This window comes from Periplaneta americana, chromosome 2 (genome assembly GCF_040183065.1).
Source record: "Periplaneta americana isolate PAMFEO1 chromosome 2, P.americana_PAMFEO1_priV1, whole genome shotgun sequence".
Lineage (NCBI taxonomy): Eukaryota > Metazoa > Arthropoda > Insecta > Blattodea > Blattidae > Periplaneta > Periplaneta americana.
This window is the reverse complement of record NC_091118.1, coordinates 30,842,778-30,865,696: the sequence shown is the minus strand read 5'-3', so window position 1 is coordinate 30,865,696 and position 22,919 is coordinate 30,842,778. Positions and strand designations below refer to the sequence as shown.

At 36.4% G+C, this 22,919-nt stretch overlaps 2 protein-coding genes across 2 annotated transcripts in view; one reads left to right on the top strand and one right to left on the bottom strand.

Annotated features, from left to right (window-relative positions):
* Obp93a (Odorant-binding protein 93a) overlaps window positions 1-22,919 on the top strand; it is a 288,764-nt gene that overhangs the window by 188,002 nt on the left and 77,843 nt on the right. The window lies entirely within an intron of this gene.
* LOC138695254 (uncharacterized) lies at window positions 5,521-21,439 on the bottom strand. The gene is made up of 5 exons (XM_069819697.1): window positions 21,352-21,439; window positions 18,646-18,685; window positions 15,544-15,935; window positions 7,370-7,424; window positions 5,521-6,263 (listed from the first exon to the last, which is right to left on the bottom strand). Exons 1-5 carry the CDS (start codon window positions 21,431-21,433, stop codon window positions 6,224-6,226), a joined length of 609 nt encoding a protein of 202 aa, XP_069675798.1. The 5' UTR covers window positions 21,434-21,439; the 3' UTR covers window positions 5,521-6,223.

Here is a 22,919-nt window from a genome sequence, read left to right as displayed (position 1 = left end):
GGTGTTCCGAATTCCACCGATGACGTCATTGATGCTCCACCGGTGTCACACCGGTGCCATCAACTTGCAGAGGTGGTGGCAGTCTCCATCAGCCGCCATCAGTGAATCTGATTGGTTCTTGTTTAGGGCGGGAATTAGCAGACGAATGACATCGTGCACTGTTGTGTCATGGTGGTGTGTTCTGCTGTATTGTTTGTAATGAGCACAACGTAAAAACAATATGTTAATGGCTTATGAGCGAACATGTCAACGGACCCGTTATTACTACCGGTTCAAGAAATAAATTGTTTATGCTATCTTTTCTTTGAACGAGATGGGAGTACGAAAATTTCGCAAAATTTTGCTAGCGTAGCACAGACAACAACTTGTACAGTCGCCATGACAGCATCGATCCTTCCAGAAGTTTTGTTCCATATTTCGCTGCAACGTGACGTCATTGATGCCACCGGTCCGGTGAGATTCGGAATACGCTGTGTCTTGCACGGTCAGGGGGTAGAGAGGTGAAGGGAAGCAGAGGGAAACTGCCGCTGTTTAAAAACCCATATTTCGCTGCAGTGGCTTGCAGAGCCAGGCGACAAGGGAAGATCTTTCCTCCCTTCCTACACCACTATTGTAATGCTACGTCAAATGGATTCTCTATTCCCTTGAAGCTTAATGACAAAATTTTTATTTTCTCTTCACATACTTACTGTTATAGAATCTTATCGAGTTAATATAACGAAATTAATATTCTCTTTTGCCTTATTATTACGTAGCCTATATATATCCAGCCTCCAGCAGAACCTAATATTTGCCTTAACTTAAAATGATTGTACGAGTAGAATCCTTTTAATATAGCACGTAAAATACGAAAGAGACTTCTTTTCCACTTTTAGAACATTGCTTTGGTGTGACGTCTTAATACCGTAACTTAACCAGTGCAAATGTGCAAGCATGAGTGTGTGTGAATTACAGAATATTAATTTTATTTTTCTCAACTTTCCCTTGCGGAGAAGATTGATATAATGAAGTGAAATTAAAGGGTCGTCCGTTACCCGACTTAAATCTTACTCAAGCTTCATCCAGCCGAAATAGTGCATATATGTAAGGAAGTATAACAATGAAATTTACTCTAAGCATTTGTGGTTACGTGGATGTGAACAAAAAAATTATGCATTTTGTTTTCCTTGCCTCCTCTTCGGTGGTGATACTGCATAGACTAGGAGTGGTGTGACAGATTTAGGACATTTGCCCCTAAAAATTAAAAACCACGAATCTTCGCTGTCTCACCTGAAAAATGCTGTTTCATTGGCAATGTTAGGCAAAACTAACATTGCTGCCCGACTAAGTGAAGCGAACAGAACAAACATTCTCAAACATAATCAAGAAATGAGAAAAAATCGTGAAATTATTAAAAAAAAATTGATTTTGTGGCCAATACGAACTTCCCCTTAGGCCTAGGGGACATGATAAAAAAACGATTCGAAGAACGCTGGTGTATTTCGTGGGTTGCTACAGTCCGTGAGTAATCTAAACGAGCCTCTCAAAAATCATTTGGAACATGCCACTGTTTAAAGGTAGTTCTAAAACAATTCAGAATGAACTGGTAGATTGCATGTTGAGTGTCTGCTGATCTGAAATTCAGACTGAAATCGATGGTATTAGTTTCTTTGTAGCGATTAGCAAATGATGCCACAGACATCTCCCAACTAAGTCAGGAAGTTTTGATTTTTCGATATGTAGTGCATTTATTTTTGTCCTATACTTATTAGTAGCCTACTGATATCAAGAAGTGAAATTTGTATATACCAAAATCTACTGCAGCTCCCCCAGTCCACAAGTTCACGAGCCGCCACTGCTATCACCTCACAATCCCATGACGGAAATAACGTCGGTAGGTACACTGTACTGATGTCGGCTTGAACGGGCACATTAGATTTATTTACTTTTTTATTTGATTTTATTTTGTTTTGTTTGTTTTCGTTTCGTTTTTTCCCTTTCCTTTCCTTTCCTTTCCTTTCCTTTCCTTTCCTTTCCTTTCCTTTCCTTTCCTTTCCTTTCCTTCTCCTTCTCCTTCTCCTTCTTCTCCTCCTCCTCCTCTTCTCCTTCTCCTTCTCCTTCTCCTTCTCCTTCTCCTTCTCCTTCTCCTTCTCCTTCTCCTTCTCCTTCTCCTTCTCCTTCTCCTTCTCCTTCTCCTTCTCCTTCTCCTTCTCCTTCTCCTTCTCCTTCTCCTTCTCCTTCTCCTTCTCCTTCTCCTTTCCCTTTCCCTTCCCCTCTTCCTTCACCTCCCCTCTCCCTCCACCTCCCCTCTCCCTCTCTCTCCCCCTCCACCTCCCCTTCCCCTTCTCACTCTCCCTTCCCCTTCCCCTCATTTTAGTTTCATTCTTTAAATGTGCAGAAATTTGAACCGAACAAATGTAACTTTTGGTTCTGAAAAGGAATTTTAAAACGCTACATTTGTTCGCATCAAGTTTCTGCATATTTAAAGGATAAAACTAAAAATACTTTCAATCACTTATTAACATAATACACTGCTCTTTTAAACTGACTAAGCATGTCGGAAATTAAATCAATGTGTTTCCCAGAACACGCTATGAAATGTTTAATATAAAATCATTTTTATCTCGGAAAGGAAGCAAAAACGAGCAAAATTATTAAATTTTTTTGTTTAAAATATCTCGAAAAATAGCCCCCTGAAATTAATGACAATGCTTACGGTTCACCCTGTATTGAACTACTGGGTGTTCAGTTCAAAATGTGTCACGGCTCGCTGTATGCCGTCATGTGGCTAGCCGATGAGCCTAGAGAATTCAATCTTCCTACACTTCCGCAGAGGTGTATAACCTAAGAGGCAGAGAAGTTGCCTAGCAAGTACGGCGTTCATTCTGAAGAGTACGTACCGATACGTACGGTAACGCCGGTAGTGGCAGGAATGTGAACTGTTTGGAAATACGTACTGTCGGGATATGGGGAGAGGGTTAAGACGATTACTTACGTATTTGTTGACATTAACTTGGACGGTCAACATGGACACGGAGCATTTGATTTGTGTTGTGGAATGTTACCGTACGCAACCGATGATAACAAATACCCTGCGTACGACTTGCCGGCGCAAAACACAGTTCGAAAGAGGTTATGGTAGCACACAGACCGTACAGACCGCCATCTGTTGCTACGACGTTCAAGTTATACCGTACACGTTCTCAAGTTCAGATTGAAGAACGCCTTAAATAATAGGCAACTTCTCTAACATATAAACTGAAACTCGCTTCAAATCGGTGACCCAACAACAGTGACGTCATGACACACTTTGAAATGAACACCCAGTATAATCAGAAGCATTTCGCAAGTATAATATTACTTCCTTGAATATTCGTACTGTGAAATCAGGGAAGTGTGTCCATGAGATCATTTAGAATGTGTAGCCTATGTATTCTTTAGGCCTATATACGACATTTTTTGTTTTATCAGCTGCCTGTATCCTTACAAGAAGATAGTCGTTCAGGATGTTAGTTGTTATGGTTACATCATATGTCTTACAGGAAACCTTTTGAGGAATAGACTTATCGTGTAAAAAATAATATTTTTATAATTTATCAACTATTATTTTGTGAAGGTTACCTGAAATAATATGATCCCGTAAGTAGGCTAATATAGCAATTAATTTCATGAACTCATTCTTTGGCTTGTGTTCATATAGGCTACTAACTGATTATAGCCTAAATTTTGATTAATGTTTTTGGTATTGATGATTGAGGAAGTGATGAATCATGGCATGTAAATTTCCAATTCGGCATTTGCCTTTGTGACTGAGGGAAACTATGAAAAACCCTTCAAACTGATCGGCCACGGTGTTTGAACCCGGGACCTCCCGAATGCGAGTCTCAAACGCTGCTGTCTGAGCCAACTCGCTCGGTTGTGCATCATTGTTTATGTAAATAAAAAAAATTGAAAATGAATGTGGTACATAAATATTATTTTAAGAAGCACAGGAAATGAATATGGGTAAATTATGAGCGCAGGAACACCATTTCGTGACATTTTGTAAAATGACTGAACTCCAATAAGCTCAACGGTAAAATACTAATTTTTACTCCATATGTACTCTATTTTTGGCCCAGGGAAAATACTCATCTTTACGACAGAACTCGTAAAAATACCATTATGTTCTGTGTACAAGAAGAGATTGAAGTGCATAAAATTAGAGTATTTTATGTGGACAAATAAAGTATAAATAAGCAAGTAATATAACAATATTGCGACAGAGTATCAACTTTTTTTTGTACATAAGGATCTATTTTAATCCTACCTCAGTTCTCGATTCACTCAGAAGGTACTATAATGGCATATAGCATTATGTCGATTTATATAAACTACTGATACACTTTCCAATGGTGAAATAATTATCCAAATCTGTTAAGTAGCTTCTGAGATTACTTCACACAAACACACAAACATTCTCTATAGGCCTATATTAATATTGATAAACATTATACACCATGTTTTTGAGGGGTTAAAAAACTTTATTGAACTTAAGTAAATGAAACCAGACTAGAACGAACGAGATGCTCAAACAGTTTCGAATAAAAATAATTAAAATTTCACGTTCTTCATTGCGAAAAGTACTAAAAGCTATTTGATTCCAGTACAGCGGAAACGAGAACAATGAAGTCCGTTCACAATGAAAATTAAACATAACGTTATCATAAAATCAAAAAGTCATACCATCATTTACAATGGGAACGTAAACAGAACCACAAGAATATTTGGTAACTATGGAAACATAACAACGACGTCATTTTTTTATATCCTGTTGTAGGCCTATACTTCAGCGCTCTACGATTATGTATTGTTTCCAAATCACGTTTGCCAGTTATTTTTTTAATTTCCTGTATTAACATTTTTTATTTTAACCTGGTCAGTATTGAAAACCATTTCTACCAAGCGTTTGCCTTCTATAGAGACTGGATATTTTAATTCGTCTCTAGAACAACAAAATTCATCATGTGAATCATCTTCGTTCACGGCAAACCAAATGTTTGAAATAAAACTTCTATATTATGAAAATATAAGGGAAGAAAATGGTCGAAGAGAAGAAAACTACGGGAGCCGGGAGACTATTGAAAATTACTGCCAAATACGGGAGATGCCGGGAAATATGGGAGGGTTGGCAATCCTAGTGGTTAGATAACGGGATAGCTAAGTGACATTAGGCCACTCTGCATGCCGCCATAGTGAACAAATTCGTTCAGGTTTAATGCAATTGATGTAAACAAGCAACATTTTGCTTTGTACATAAGATTACCACAGTCTAGTATATACAGTCGCGAAGCTCAATACGTAGTAAATATGCAAACATTAGATAGTTGTTCACCACTAGGATCGCTAATATCGCCTCATTATAGGCAATGCAAAATAGAACCGTCACAGTCTATTGTTTCTAGCACCCTCAAAACTCAAGCTTCGTGACTGTATATAGTAGACTGTGAGATAACGTTAAGACAGCGTGGCTTGGCACCTAGTTAGTGATGAAGGTAGAGGGTTAATATCCTTGCAGAGTAAAACTAATCTTGATAATCAACAGTACTGCGTATTGTTGAGAGTATAAATATTTATTGGAAGTATATTAAATGAATGCGATGAGTAAATACATATCAGCTTACATTAAGAATTTCCCAGACTCGTACATCGAAATACAGAGATAAGTTCATCTGATCATTGTCTAATTTACAAAATTCTAGTTTACTTAAATATACAATTAAATATAGTATCAACATAAATAATACAAGGTATGTTAGATCTTCCGTCTTCAAGGATTTGCTATAATTGAGATGTTCTCTGGAATAACAACTTATCGTACATTACTTTGTTTTTTGCGTTTTCAACATATATCGAATCCTCCCCTCTGACAAAATATTATATTCCTCCAACAAACACATCGTCTTATGGAAGGAAACATTTGAATATCATTCTACGCATAGCTTTTGTTCCAGATTTAAAATGTTTGATGCTCTGTATCTCAAATTCAAAATTTTTTAGTTTTAAGTTCTCGTTCCAGAAAACGCCTCAGTTGGTTTTTCTGAAACAAGGTAGATCCTGCTGACGTTGTTTTATCATCTAGACTTGAATTGGTAACAATTTTTTGGACATCTGTTTCCAGTCTTTCCAGTTTATTTTATCTTATCACTGTGTCCTCTTAGGGTACCTGAGAAATTACGTGTGGTATTGTTATTCTGCCTTCTGTTCACTTCTTCGTCAAATGCTCCGGTCTTCCAGAACCTCCTCTGTAATAAAAAAAAATATTAGTATATTAATCTTCTTCATTGACAGTTTATAACGAATAGCTCTTCCTCCTGCTCTTTCTTTCACATGTATGATGCTTGTTCCGTACTAATGGTTTGACTTCAAAATTAAATATTCTATCTGATAGTGAAGTACAATTCAGGGCATCAATTGTAGAATACAACAATTTTGAATATTTTGTTTTCAAGTTGGGTACTACATTTACTGAATATTTAATACCAAACGCATGAAAAGAAAGAATGTCTTCTGTTTAAAAATGAAGAAAAATGACTTAGGCCTAATCTCAATAAATGTAAATACAGTGTTTCTATAAATGATCTTTCTGATTACAAACTATCGTTAGGAGACACTTAGAAACATGACATTTGTATCATAATCAGTCAGACGAGGTCCACCATGAGAAGAAGTCGAGCTATGAGCCTACAGTCAACTAAGTATTTCAAGCTGAAATATGCCTTAATTCACGTTGAGGTTTTCGGCTTGCTCATAGATGCTCGAGGGACTATACCAGCTTTTTTCGAAGAATTTCGACGGCACTTCGCTTTGCCAACATCCCTGACGGTTGACATTGTGATAACTGTGTTAAAAAAATCCTGTCAAATCCTGATTAATCACATATAGCAATAATTGTAATTTTTCATGCCCTTTTCTTTGTTTCCTTTTTTTTTTAATTTAATATTTATGTTTACATATTTATATTAATTTTTTGAGGATATATTGAGTTCGTAAGGGCTACCCTCAATGGGGGGCAGTTTTTGTAATAAAAAATAAATAGCACAAATAATACCAAAAAAGGCTAACCGATTTTTAGTAAGAGACCAGGAGTTGAATTAATATTTCAAAGCAAAATAAATAAATGAATTTTATGCAATAAACGAATTTTTGCTTATAAATAGCAGCAAAATTCCGATATCGCATTCTTGATTTTTCCGAGTTAAATTAGCATGCCATCAACAGATTTGTGCAAATATCTCTTTTTCTCTCTCTCTCTCTCTTTTTTTTCAAATTGTCGGTTGGTCTATTATTACGTAACTCCGTCCTATTAATCTTGTATTTATATTCACATGCTTATCAGTTCATCACATACCTGGCAGCGGCAGGGGCTGCAAAGCCTACTGGTCCACCAGCAATTCCACCAAAACCTGAAAGAAAGTTAGGCATTACAAATTGACATTTTTGTCACTGATAGATGCTTTGAATTCGTGGACATAATTTTGCAGTTCTCAGTTTATAGATCATGCGGCAAATAATATATTTAAAATACGAATCGGTTTTTTGAGAAACAACACAAGTCCAAAATGAGTTTACTGCGTTTCTGATATTAATACTTGCATTTCCACGCTGTAGGAGAAAGTAAGATATGTCCGCCTTATTTTAAGTGTTGATGTCATGACAGTATTTCCCTGAAGAGGATGAAATCAGAATATTTTATGAAGATATGTTTTTCTGACTTTTCCGTAACAAATGCGGTCCACCTGAAGAGCTGTATTGTGGGACTTCAATAAGATATCAGTGTTTTCACTTTAAAACGTTTTAGAATTTTTCTTTTCGTTTTGTAATATGTATGAAGGACAAAATACAATATGTACTAAATTTTTACTTAAATAGCTTTTGTTCTCATTAACTTACATACAGAATAAATACAAACTATTATACCTTTTTATTGAAAACATTTCGGGTATTTGAGAAACAACGCATGTCCATGAACTTTAGGGCACTCCAGCGCTCTCAAATATAATTAATAATAATAATAATAATAATAATAATAATAATAATAATAATAATAATAATAATAAAGCGCACAAATTGTGCATAATTGAGAATCACTTAGATTGAACAAAGTTCATCCCACAGAGTAGGATATGGTATCTATCACATGTCTTGTTGCATAAGACACACACATAGTTGTCATCCGGTTCGTGGAAAGACTGAATTCTGCATATCTTGTGGTGGTATCCCTGAACCGCCAGCGATGTCACGAAGTGGCTGAGCTTCTGGTTCGTGTCTGTCCAGGTCCGGTTTATCATGGCCTCCGTTATGTAGAAGTCCTCCCAGATGTCTTTCCTCTTCCTTATCCTCTCGTCTAGTGCTTTCTTCCAGTTGGAAGTGGAGGGCAGATCGAGTTTTGTTCTGAGTTCTTCTATCAAGAAGGTCTCTTGGGCGAGCACGTACACCAGCCTGGATAGAGTGTGTTTCGATACTCCTAGTGCTGCCTTCAAGAAGCGAGCTTTGACGTTCTCTAGGGTATGGAGGTCTTTCATGCGCAGTTTGTCCCACGTTAGGTCTAGTCCGTATGTGAGTATGGGGACTATCTTGGTGTCGAAGATGATCATCGCTGTTTTGAGAGATAGCTTGGTTAGTTCTCTAATGTCATGAATGGCTTTTGTGGCTGCTGTAAGTCTTTGCTTGGTGTGTATCTTGAATGAATTTGTTGTGGTCTGTAGTGTCAGTCACATATAATGAAATGTTTCTTTAAAATATTTTATGCTCGACCATGCCGAAATGTAGTAATTATACACCTGGTAGCAGTCCTTTAATGCATGTATTAAAGTACACCTACTCATTAAAGTACAGGTGTTTTCAGCCAATGACAACTCAGCTTACAGGTGTTCAGCCAATAACAAGTCAGCTTTGTACCGTTATAAAACCACAAGTATTGATTATTCTCGGATATGCAATCGAAAGAGAAATAGCGAAAAGTCACGGAGGCTGGAAATCCAATACTGTCGCAGAAGGTTATGTTCTGTTACTATAATAATTAGCGTTAATTGTAAATAATATTCAAATAAATTCAATTTGTCATCTCGTTTTTCAATGTCGAATTCAATAATCAAGGTTATACCAAGTTTAACGGGATTACACAAGGTCAATGACATTATTGTTCCTCGGAAAAAATCAATACTTTCGCGTCTGCGCACATCTCACAATTCACGACGTAGAACAAGGTCACTTCCGATCTTGTCAGATACAAATAAAATGTATACATCTGAATAATTTCAAGTTAGAAATATGGTCGAGCATAAAAAGTCGTATGAAACTCGCCTGTAATGGTAATTAAGAAGCTCGTATGAAAATTATGAAACTCGCTTGCGCTCGTTTCATAAACATCCATACTCGCTGTCCACACCTGTGGAGTAACGGTCAGCGCGTCTGGCCGCGAAACCAGGTGGCCCGGGTTCGAATCCCGGTCGGGGCAAGTTACCTAGTTGAGGTTTTTTCCGGGGTTTTTCCTCAACCCAATACGAGCAAATGCTGGGTAACTTTCGGTGCTGGACCCCGGACTCATTTCACCGGCATTATCACCTTCATATCATTCAGACGCTAAATAACCTAGATGTTGATACAGCGTCGTAAAATAACCCAATAAAATAAAAATAAATCCATACTCTCTTCTTAATTACTATCATTATAGGTTCGTTGCGTAATGTACTATAATAATATTGCAAATCATTGAAAAGTTGAAAAGTAAAAGTCCCCAGATATCGATCAAATTACAGCATAATATACAATAAGTTGGAAACGCATTATCTAGCGAAATTTATAAGCTTGTACTTGCTACTTTAGAAAACGAAATTGTACCAAAACAATGGAAGGAGTCCATAATTGTACCTACCTTTAAGAAGTGGAAAAAACTAACTATAGTAAATTTTGAGGAATATCACTTTTGTTGACGTCGTACAAAATGTTGTCCAATATTCTTTTGAGAAGATTAACTCATATGTAGATGAAATTATTGGGGATCATTGATGTGGCTTTAGGCGTAATATGTCCATTATTGATCAGATTTTTTTGTACTCGACAGATATTGGAGAAAAAATAAGAGAATAAGGTTACAGTACATCATAGGTTAAAAAAAACATGTGACTCTGTTAAGAGAGAAGTTTTATATAATATTCTTATTGAATTTGTTATTCCCGAGAAAATAGTTCAAATAACCTCGTCTGCTCTTCGGTATCATATATGATACCTTAGAAATGTATTCATGTCATTCAATATGTGTTTATATACAGTAGGTTCGTGGCCTGAGGTATCTTATTCTATATCATCTGCGCTTTCTGGTGATCATTCGAGTTTCTTCTGTTTTCTTGTCACTAGATGCCTTCATTTGATTGAATTTATCATTCCGTCCAGTCAGCAGCATGGCTGAGAAAAGCAAATATAATTGCCGATTTGTTATATGTTAAATGAAATAATATTAACTGTTGAGACATTCTTACACATTAGCTATTCACGTAATAATAATAGAAACATTGTTTGAGTTCTCACACAGGCGTACAAAACTACTTTTTAAGAGGTAGGGTAAACTAGGGTCTGTTGGACAGTCGGGCATGTTAGACACTCTGTACTTTAACGTGTTACCTCGCCACTTGTGGGCACCACATTCTGCTAGAAGTCAATGACGGAAGTAGCCACGAGTGGTGCCCCCAAGTGGCGAGGTAACACGTTAAAGTACAGAGTGTCCAACATGCCCGACTGTCCAACAGACCCTACTTTACCCTATCATTGGCGATACCTTTGGTCACTGACGTGACTTTTCATCAATCACATTACTATAGTTTTGTGTAATAAGTAGAATACATAATATTATACAAACGTGATAGCTGTTATTTCATGCTGGCATCATTTTCATATAATCAAAATTTTCTTTACAATATAATACGCTTCACTAAAAAGTGACACTAATATGAAGAAAAAAGATAGGGCTAGTTACGAGCAAGTGGTGAGAAATGACGACAAACTAGCTCTACTAAAGTAGTTTCACAATACGTCCATTTTATGGCATCCACTGAATTCAGTGTGGAACTAGTAGAAGACTGTAAGTTCTGGTCAAAAAAGGAAACTGTGCCCGTGTATTGAATAATACTCCAATAGATGGACAGTTAGTAAAAAATTGTGGGCAGAAACAATTTGTATAAAGCAATGGCTGTAATAGGAAGTGTGTGTCAAACTGCCAATCAGATTTGATCTCTATGCCCATGTATTGTATAATACTCCAATAGATGGACAGTTAGTAAAAAATTGTGGGCAGAAACAATTTGTATAAAGCAATGGCTGTAATAGGAAGTGTGTGTGAAACTGCCAATCAGATTTGATCACTATGCCCATGAATTGTATAATACTCCAATAGATGGACAGTTAGTAAAAAATTGTGGGCAGAAACAATTTGTATAAAGCAATGGCTGTAATAGGAAGTGTGTGTGAAACTGCCAATCAGATTTGATTACTATGCTCATATATTGTATAATACTCCAATAGATGGACAGTTTAGTAAAAAATTGTGGGCAGAAACAATTCATATAAGGCAATGGCTGTAATAGGAAGTGTGTGTGAAACTGCCAATCAGATTTGATCACTATGCCCATGTATTGTATAATACTCCAATAGATGGACAGTTTAGTAAAAAATTATGGGCAGAAACAATTCGTATAAGGCACTATATACATCGTATATCTATGTCTCGAAGACTGAAAAACCTCTTTCCTTCTAAACCGAAACACATCTGCGTACAGACCCTGGTGATGCCTTACTTTGGCTATTGCGACGTTTTGTGTAGTTACCTTAGTATTGAATTGTCGTTGAAACTTCAGCGTGTTCATAATCCTTGTGTCCGTTTCATTTTTTAACGTCGCTATGTCATGCCTCCGAGTACTTTTTACAATTTATTATCTTGCCTTTTTTTACGAGAGTGACGTTCAGTTCATTCGCTCTGTTTGCTGTATCAGATTCTAAATAATTCCACACCTATTTACCTCGTTCTTGGTTCACACTTTTAGCATCCCACCACATCCGTGATACACGTTCACAGCATAGCCTTGTTCTATTAATACCATATCATCAAACATCTGTCTATTCTGCTTCCTTCACAATAGACACAGGAAATCCTGTAATTCCTTGTCACAGGAAATCAGGAGTAGTCAGTCTAAAGATCTTTAAGTCAGTTATATTTAGAACAGAACTAGACTCTTCCGGATGTTTGTAAATTTGTTTTAAGTGACCAAGTTTTTTTTATTATTTCAATATTTCACTTAATTGTTTTTACCTGTATGTTATGTAGCACTTTTCGCTATGCAATCTCTTGTCTTGTAACCTGCTTATTGTATTGTATTGTGTTGTATTGTATTGTGTTGTATTGTATTGTATTGTGTTGTGTTGTATTGCATTGTATTGCATTGTATTGTATTGTATTGTATTGTGTTGTATTGTATTGTATTGTGTTGTATTGTGTTGTGTTGTGTTGTATTGCATTGCATTGTATTGTGTTGTATTGTATTGTATTGCGTTGTATTGTGTTGTGTTGTATTGCATTGCATTGTATTGTATTGTATTGTGTTGTATTGTATTGTGTTGTATTGTATTGTATTGTGTTGTATTGTGTTGTGTTGTATTGCATTGCATTGTATTGTATTTTATTGTATTGTATTGTATTTATTTACACTCCATGGTATTCGTACTTCGCTTCACAGCTAGAATATGGAACATGTTACAAACAATTTAATACTACTCCAAAGTCTTAATTATAGTCACAGTCGAGTTGAAATATATAGGCCTACAGAAAGGTTTACAATATGCATAGTGTACCAGTAGCCCCTACAACACAAAGGTTTAATATCAATATTTAATACAAGACAGAAATATTCATCCACTGTTGTTGAATGCCATAAATTCACTTGCAGAATAGAAGGCGTGTGAAATTAGGTACTTCTTCAATTTTGCCCTAAATAATCTTATGTTCTGAGTTTCATTTTTTATATCCATAGGGAAGCTATTAAAAATATTTACTGCCATATAACGTAATTCTTTTTGATAGCACGATAGACTTGCCGATGGAGTATGAAAACCGTTTTTGACGCGTGTTTAGGTTATGAACTGTTGAATTAGTTACAAAGTTTTCAAGATTAGCTACATATGAGGAAGTTTATTTATGAAAAAAATATACTGACGAGCCATGGGCATTATTTGTAGCGTTTTAAACATGATCCTACACGATTCCCTGGATTTTGCACCTTCTATTATTCTAATTACTCTTTTTGTAGTGGGAATATACATACTGTTGCTGTCTGTAGAATTTCCCTAGAATATTATTCAAAAACTCATTACCGAGTGAAAGTATCCAAAGTATATTGCTTTTAAGGTATTGATATTTATTATCTCTTGCATATATCTAATAGCAAAATATGCTGAATTTCTTTAATATTATTTTTTTTTTCAATTTAACACATTATCCATTTGTAAGCCAAGAAATTTGACTGTTGTTGTTTCTCTTAGGGACTTGTTAATTATTGGGCTTGAAATTTCCTGCATTCGTATATATAATTGTACATTCTACCTAAAGTGATTCCGTTATCATCCAAATTCTTCATATTCTCATTATGCATCTATTACTAGTATAGCCTATGTAATCGTCGAATTTATCTCGAGTAATTTCCATGGTTTATAAGTTGTATAAGTTATATCCCTCTTAGACTATATTATCTTATGTAACTGATTTTAATTATTTGTAAAGTTCTACTTTATTTTATATCATCTCTTAGGTGTCTAATTTTGTGTTGTTTTATAGTCTATGTATTTCATGTATATATACATATGACTCAAACCTGACTGAGTGAAAGAGAAGGCCTTATGACTCAACTCTGCCAGGTAAAATAAATCTACTACTACTACTACCACTACTACTATCACTACTGCTGCTACTACTACTACTGCTACTACTATTACTACTACTATTGCTACTACTACTACTGCTACTACTACTATTGCTGCTACTACTACTACTACTATTGCTGCTACTACTACTGCTACTACTACTACTACTATTACTGCTACTACTACTACTATTGCTACTACTACTACTGCTGCTACTAATACTACTATTTCTGCTACTACTAGTACTACCATTGCTGCTACTACTACTACTACTATTGCTACTACTACTAATACTGCTACTACTACTACTACCACTACCACTACTGCTGCTGCTACTACTACTACTACCACCCTACTGCTATTACTTCTACTACTACTACTATTGTTGCTACTACTACTACTAATGCTATTACTTCTACTACTACTACTGCTACTACTACTACTATTGCTGCTACTACTACTACTGCTATTACTACTATTGCTGCTACTAATACTACTGCTATTACTTCTACTACTACTACTACTACTACTACTACTACTACTACTACTATTGCTACTACTACTATTGTTGCTGCTTCCATACTACTACTACTGCTACTACTACTACTACTATTGCTGCTGCTACTACTACTACTACTGCTATTACTACTACTACTATTGCTACTACTACTACTGCTGTTACTTCTACTACTACTACTACTGCTGCTACTACTACTACTACCACTACTGCTGCTGCTACTACTACTACTGCTGCTACTACTACTATTGCTGCTACTACTACTACTGCTATTACTACTACTACTACTACTATTGCTGCTACTACTACTGCTGCTATTACTTCTACTACTACTACTATTGCTACTACTACTGCTATTACTTCTACTACTGCTATTGCTGCTGCTACTACTACTACTGGTATTACTCTACTACTACTATTGCTACTACTACTGCTATTACGTCTACTACTACTATTGCTGCTACTACTACAACTGCTATTACTTCTACTACTACTACTATTGCTACTACTACTACTGTTGCTGCTTCTACTACTACTACTACTACTGCTATTACTTCTACTACTACTACTATTGCTGCTACTGCTACTACTGCTATTACTTCTACTACTACTACTACTGCTACTACTTCTACCCTTTACTACTACTGCTACTACTTCTACTACTACTACTACTATTGCTGCTACTACTACTGCTATTACTTCTACTGCTACTATTGCTGCTACTACTACTACTATTGCTGCTACTACTACTACTATTGCTCCTACTACTACTACTATTGCTACTACTACTGCTTTACGTCTACTACTACTATTGTTGCTACTACTACTACTACTATTACTTCTACTACTACTATTGCTGCTGCTGCTACTACTACTACTACTGCTATTACTTCTACTACTACTAGTACTATTGCTGCTGCTGCTACTACTACAACTGCTATTACTTATACTACTACTACTACAGTACTACTAAACTCGCTCCGTCGTGATAACCTCATGGATGTGCCTATAAGCATAGAAACAAGTGCCGGAGCTCTCATTCAAAATTGAACACGGGACATATAACTTTAACTTCAAACGGACGTTGATTAAAAACGCACCTGGTGCTGGAGAGCATTGGCAAGAGCATCTCAGGTTGATGTCTTGTTGGAATCCTTGGAAGAAACTGGTCTGTCCCGGCTGACCTTGTTGATATTCCGGTTGCTGTAAGTCTGGTTGTTGAAAGTTGTTGGGTTGTTCAAAATTTTGTTGTTGATAGCCGCCTTGTTGATAACCACCTTCTTGATAGCCTGGCTCTTGACTAAACTGTTGCTGGCAATCTGGAGGCTGTTGCTGATTGTTTGGCCGACGGTATGGCGGTCCTCCAGGTTGGGGATATCCCAGTCCATTCCCCTGTGGGGAACTGTATTCATATCCCGATGCGGAGGCATTGTCTGGGGATCTAGATCCGCGATTTGATTCCACTGTTTCTGGTATATTAACTTCCAGACTCCTGAAATCATTAAATACACAGATACGTAAAGTTTCCACATGAAATTGAGTTGTGGTAACCAACGAAACTTTAATTTATATTTCAGAAGAAAGGAAAATAATTTCAGAGGCATATTAGTCCTATTTTACTAGCAGAATTAAGCTCGATTCACATTATACGTCACATCAACGTCGCGTCACGGACCAGCAGTGTTACATCAAAACATTGTACAACGCATTTTATATGGTAGCGTTCACATACAGCAGTAGCGGCTGGTGGTCAAAATAATGAGTGTGCTACAATCTCTATATCGGCCTACTGTAGAGGCCTACACATATGTATTTATCTTAATTTGGAATCTCGCCTAGTGATGAAATATGAAGTCCATACGGCGTTCTTTCGTACTGCAGAACTTGTCATTTGGTGTTAAACCCCTCCATCTTGGACATCATACACTTTTCTATTGACAGTATTGCAAGAGCAGAGAGACGATCCTGGGACATAGTTTTCCTTAAAAACGTTTTTATGCGTGTCAAGCAAGAAAAACATCTTTCTGGCTCAGTAGTGGTCATTGGTGTTGTAACCAAAATATTTAACAACTTCGTTACTTCACAGAATGGATCCCGTGAATTGTTGGAGACTATGTTTTGTAACAATTGAACAGCCATCTATATTTCGGAAGTCGGATCTTCCGTATAGAACTCCAAGTTGTGTCTGGAACACTCTTTTGTTCAGTATAGTATAGCTGTTGACAGCAACTTTAGCTGGTAGATGGCAGCAGCAGTCGGACACTTGAATTACCAAATACATTGTACATAGTTCCGAGTTCTTCCACAAACAAGCTTTCTTTCGTTACGCTTTACTTTTGCAATCTCCAAGCTGTGTTGTGCTGAAGCTGACTACAGCACTTCCCCGCGTAAAAATAGCCAATCAGAGCAGTGATTTCAGCTTCGCACATGCGCATTAGTTGTCTACATTCTCATACAGAGTTTTGAGCAGCACAACGAACCCCCTGAGGCACCAAAGAGCGGAGAGCGAAGACTAAACACTTTATAACGCGTCGTGAACATAACCACTGGAAATTGTCAAATGGCAGATCAAATATTATGGTGGTATTGCAAATACATTATTTGAGCAAAAATTATCATTGTGCTGTAGCACTGTAGCACATAAGGACGGGCCGCCCCTGATATACAGGCAACGTCACGGACTATCAACGGCACGGACCGTCTGGGATTCTCGAGGAGAATGTTTTGACGTGACGGAACCTGTACGTGGACGGTTTTTTCTGCTGGACAGCTAGACTCTAGCAGCACCGTTAAATATTAACATGTCGTAGCTTCTATAAGAGACAATCAATTGTACTGTTATTTTTAGGATTCATATATAAATGTCTAAGGAAAGCATAGACAAAATTTGAAATCAAAATCTTTTTTGGACAGTGAGAAAAAAATTACTAACTTCGAAGTCACCCGTTCAAAATAGACATTGGCACTCTCAAAAGTGATAAGCGACAAACTTTTCACGTTACATGGGGAGTCAAAGCGAGAGAAATGTTTAGAAAGAATGAAAATTACTTTTAAAAGTGGCTGATATTCAAAACCTGTACCGGTTTGTGAGTTACGGCGAGTTTAATGCGGGGGTTTGCGTGGCGGACTTTCTTACGCAGAGCAACAACTTTTATCTGTTAGAACTGCGGATCCTCATACAAATCATCGCTCTCGCTTTGAACCCACATCTAACGTGAAAAATAAAAAAGTTTGTCGCTTATCAACTTTTCATATGTCAATGTTTATTTTCAACGGGTGACTTCGAAGTTAGTATTTTTTTCTCACTGTCCATAAAAGATTTTGATTTCAATTTTTTTATATGCTTTCCTTAGACATTTATATATGAATCCTAAAAATTACAGTGCAATTGGTTGTCTCTCATAGGAGCTACGACATTGTTTGAGAACATTGACTACGTCTCTATTTTTGATGACGCCGGCAAACTGACGGTCACTTGCTGTTAAGTGTGAATGAGTTTGCATTGGACGTAACGGTGACGGTGACGGTGATGGTCCGTGACGTTGATGTTCCGTATAATGTGAATCGAGCTTAATTTGTCATGTCTTATACAACTATGTTGTTTTTAAAACTTGCCTTTTCATATGGTTCCAAAACTTGCCTTCTCCAATTTTAACATTTAAATAAAAACCTTACTGAACAAAGTAACTAATGATTTTACATTCCTGATCTATATAGTATAAAGTATTTATTTTAAAGGGTGAAAAATTATTATTTTAACATAACAAATGGGAAAAACGGTTTTTTTTTCTTTATTTGTGGAAAAAACATAAAAAGTGGATAAGACACGTTTTGGAACTATAGGACTGATATTTATAATGCCAGATCTCAGACTTTGCGTAATGTTTTAATGCCTGGATTAATTGTAATTGGTGATCTCTGGTCCGGAATATGATACAAAGTAAATCCTGAAAGTAGGCTTAAGTAGTATTCTTGAAATAGGCCATGAAATTTCATTGAGAAGAGTTTTTCCTCGAAAGTCATAGGTAGGACACCTAAAGCCATAGAATGCTATTTTCTTTTACAATATTCATCGCTAATGAAATGCGTAAGGTCTCCTTCCAACATGCATACGAAGTTTGACATTGCGATCTTTATATTTTATCTCTTGACTTTTAGTAATATCTTATTATTTAATATTCACAAGAAACTCGTGTACTCACTTGACTACCTCGACGCCATCGACTTCTTTACCGGATAATCCTGTGAAAAAGTAACTTTAATTAAATTATTTTATAAAACAACATTATTTGCTTCCAACCTAACCTTTTCAAATCTCCCTTTACAATAACATCAGTATCAGGTGAATCATCTGCTCCTTACTTGTACGAAGTTATACAATCCTGCTCAATTACTGTTAATTCCATAATGCCAGTACTCGTAATCAAATCTTAATTGCAAAAGGAAATAGTTTGTCTGTCATACTAGATCAGGTGATAAAGATGTGTAACTAATAATGGTTTACGAGTTCTGGTGTTGCACTAAGTATGAATCTTAATATTCTTCTTTCGATGTGGAAATACGGAATATTCCACATATACAGGGTGTTTCAGAAATACCTTGACAAACCTTGGGGCATGTTACTCACACCAAAACAAGAAAAAAGTTCATATAAACATATGTCCGAAAATCCTTAGTTTTTTAGTTATTAATGAAAGAACATAATAAAACATCTGTTAGATATTGTCAACTTGGTAGAAAGTGTTCAAAATGTTCTCCTCTTGCTTCCACATACGCATTCACTCGTCGGATTATGGACTCCTTGGCAACACATAGCCATCTAGGATACAATGGGTGCATCAGCAGACTTGTATCAATAACGTCATTCGATTATCTAACAAAATGAACGGTTAAATTGTTGGATTTTACCTCGAAACGCGTTGAATATAAACTTTCATTGTTATGAGTTTGTGAATTGATTAAAGTTGCAACACTTGCTACCAAGCTGACAGTATCTAACAGATGTTTCATTATGTTCTTTCATTAATAACTAAAAAACTAAGAATTTTCGGTCATATATTTATATGAACTTTTTTATTGTTTTGGTGTTAGGAACATGCTCCCAAGGTTTGTGAAAGTATTTCTGAAACACCCTGTATTATTTATTCCTTTAGATTCTACATCATCGGTGCATAAATGTACTGCAAAACAAGACCATCACTTCGAGCATGTATAAAATGGCTATGCTTTCGACATTAAAACTTTTTAAGTAAAAAAAATACGTTATTAAATTGTAATAGGAGCTACAGCCTAACCTAACATACTGTCATCCTCTGAGGAGTTTAGTGCTGAGAGGAATGCGGTTCCGACTAGTCTAGCGCGGTACTGGAGTGGGAGGGGACAGTGACAGCGGCAGTCTGGTAGGAAGTACAATCATACCGAAAACATTCACCCAATTTACGAGAGCAGTATGCCTATTAGTTTTCTAACGTATTTTTGGCGAGATAGAGATACAACCATTCTTACTTACGTGTTCAGAGAAGGGAAGTATTGTAGAAAATTTTATTGATTTATTTATTTTTTCATTCATTTATTCATGCGTTCGTTCATTCATTCATTTATTCATTCATTCATTCTGGTGAAGTTAAGGCCAATTACACCACCAGAAAGACAAATACAATAAAATAAATGAAAAGAAAAATCATAATACAATTAAAATAATATAAATGAAAAGAAGACTTATACTATAAAATTTAGTGATTAGTAGAATTGAATTAAACTTGTAAAGTAATCAATTTAAATATACTGTACTGCTGAACTCGAGAAGTACACAGTCATACACTACTACAAACTGAAGACTGCATATTTTTGGACAATTAATACTTCCCACTCCGCTCGGCTCGGCTTGGCTGTAGCAACAAAAGAATCTACCTGCAACCCCCCCGCACCGATGGCAAGAATACTTTAGGTCCCAGCGCTAAACTCGTCGGAGGAAGACAGTAGGTGCTTACTTCGTTAGCATTTTAAAACGAAGATATACTGGGTGTTCATTTCAAAGTGTGTCATGACGTCATTGTTGATGAGTCAGCGATTTGAAGCGAGTTTCAGCTTTTGTGTCAGAGAAGTTGCCTATTAATCAAGGCGTTCAATCTGAACTTGAGAACATGTACGGTATAACTTGAACGTCCTAGCAACAGATGGCTACCATAACCTCTTTCAAACTGTGTTTTGCGCTGCCAAGTCGTACGCAGGGTATTTGTTATCATCGGTAACGGCAACATTCCACAACACAAATCAAATGCTCCGTGTCCATGTTGACCGTCGAAGTTAATGTCAACAAATACGTAAGTAATCGTTTTAACCCTCTCCCCATATCCCGACAGTAAGAAAAAACTCACCTCAGTACAGTTCACATTCCTGCCACTACTGGCGTTACCGTACGTATCGGTAAGTACTCTTCTGAATGAACGCCGTACTTGCTAGGCAACTTCTGGTCTCTGGCACATAAGTAATACACCTCTGCGGAAGTGTAGGAAGATTGAATTCTCTAGGCTCATCGACTAGCAACATGACGGCATACAGCGAGCCATGACACACTTTGAACTGAACACCCAGTATAGTGTCTAACATCAAGTGGGCTAACTTTCATTGGTAACCAATTAAAACGCAGAGTTGTCTATTTTGAATTAAGGAACTAACACTATAGAAATGTCATACCCAACCTTGCGTTTAAATCTCCCACTAACAACAGTAATTTCATGGACGTGATATAAAATTCAGGTTTCATAAAACTTAATAATAAGAAGCAAGTGAATCACTCTGTGTAAACAAAGTGAAACACACACTTGAAATGTACAGCAGACCGGGAGGTAGAGCTCCCTTGCCTTGTGAACCTCGACACCAGGATAAAAGAAAATAATAAAACTTACGTTCTATTTTATCCTTCTGGGGATTCGACTGTGCTACGACTAAGCACGCCAAAAAGACAGCCGCACTCGTGACAACAGACATGATGGAACAAAGTGTTCATTTTGACTGCAGCAGCAATATTTATACTTTCAGTTTCCACGGAGTCTAGTGTAAGGCAGTTATTAAATACAATTAGCTCACGATGATCACAGGTGACCTTCCTCTGATGATGCTGTGGGAGAGCGTGTCAATGAGGTCTGCCGTTCATCATAACCTTCGCGGCACATCCGAAATGACAGCCATCTGCTGAGTCCAGCAACTTGGTATTCAGTTCAGTTTTTATTCAACGCATTGTTGACTTCAAGGAAGATTTGAAGTGCAAAATAATAATACTAAAACTGTAATGGATGTCGTAACAGTTGGTACTGTAACTGCTATAGCTTAAGTGCTGTACTGAAATACAATATTGAAACCATAACTGCTGTAATTATACACAGCAGTTCAAAGTGAAGTACATTCTGAAATATGTGTACTAAAAGCAATAGTTAAGGCAGGCATATCAATTGATGCCCACAGGAGCTAGCGCGCTTTAGAACCCAGGAGAGCCTGGGCGCTTTACAGCGGAAAGGAAAGAGACAGACGAAAGAGGTAGTATATCCCGCTTGGTCGAGCTATATTCAGGGATGGCCAGCACTGATTCAATAGATAAAGGGAAGAGAACTTATTAAAACTGTATCCATGTTAATTTTTAGATTTTCCTGAGAAGTATAAGTGCATTGTAAGAATGTAAGTTTTAATTTTAATGTTCATTTTTCAAAAGTTTGATTTTTTAATTCAAAAGAAATATTTTCTCAACTTTTCGTATATAAAAGTGAAATTTTCAGGTATAGGCCTATTTATTTAGCAGCCTTACAGAATGTTTTCGTAAATCTAATACCACCGTATATACGTATTACTGAAGATAGTGTATTGAAAATTTTGAAAATATTCGCATGGAAGTTATTTGTAAGGAAATGAATTAACAAAGCAACTACTGTTACATCATAAGCAAACGATACGTGCCCATGTGTTGTAAAAGTGTCAGCTCTATAGCTTCAGCAGATTTCGAGAAAATAATTTAATATTCTGATGATAGAAAGTTGCTCACAAATATCACCTTAAAAGCATAATGCGATAAGAGATTTGTTATGTAATAGTAGTTACACTTAAAACAGATACAATACCTAGGTAACTTTGCTTTGTACTGTAATATTGTTTTGATTAGTTTATTGATTACTTTTGTAAGGCTAAAGATACTTTCAATATAAATTCCAACTTATCATGTCATACTCAGTCTCTTTCTTTGGAATATCACTTTCTTTGTGAATGATGTGTTTCATCCACTTAATACAGTATAATATTATACTACTATGGAATTTAAGTGAATATTCCTTCTTAACTCTCTATTATGTTATTAAGATTTAAAACACAAGTGCAATATTAAGAAATCAGTGTTAGTACTTTTGTTTTACAGACAATATAGATAATATTAAACAGAAAGAATCCATATAAAAATAACGACATAAAATTTCACGTTCCGTTTGAAGTT

What these genes read in the sequence shown, in the direction of transcription:
- LOC138695254 (XM_069819697.1), bottom strand. Translation starts at nt 21,433, where the DNA reads ATGTCTGTTGTCACGAGTGCGGCTGTCTTTTTGGCGTGCTTAGTCGTA. An exon ending in GATGGCGTCGAGGTAGTCAA is followed by an intron (nt 15,936 to 18,645) that starts GTGAGTACACGA and finishes TAATGATTTCAG; the next exon opens with GAGTCTGGAAGTTAATATAC. An exon ending in CCAATGCTCTCCAGCACCAG is followed by an intron (nt 7,425 to 15,543) that starts GTGCGTTTTTAA and finishes ACTTTCTTTCAG; the next exon opens with GTTTTGGTGGAATTGCTGGT.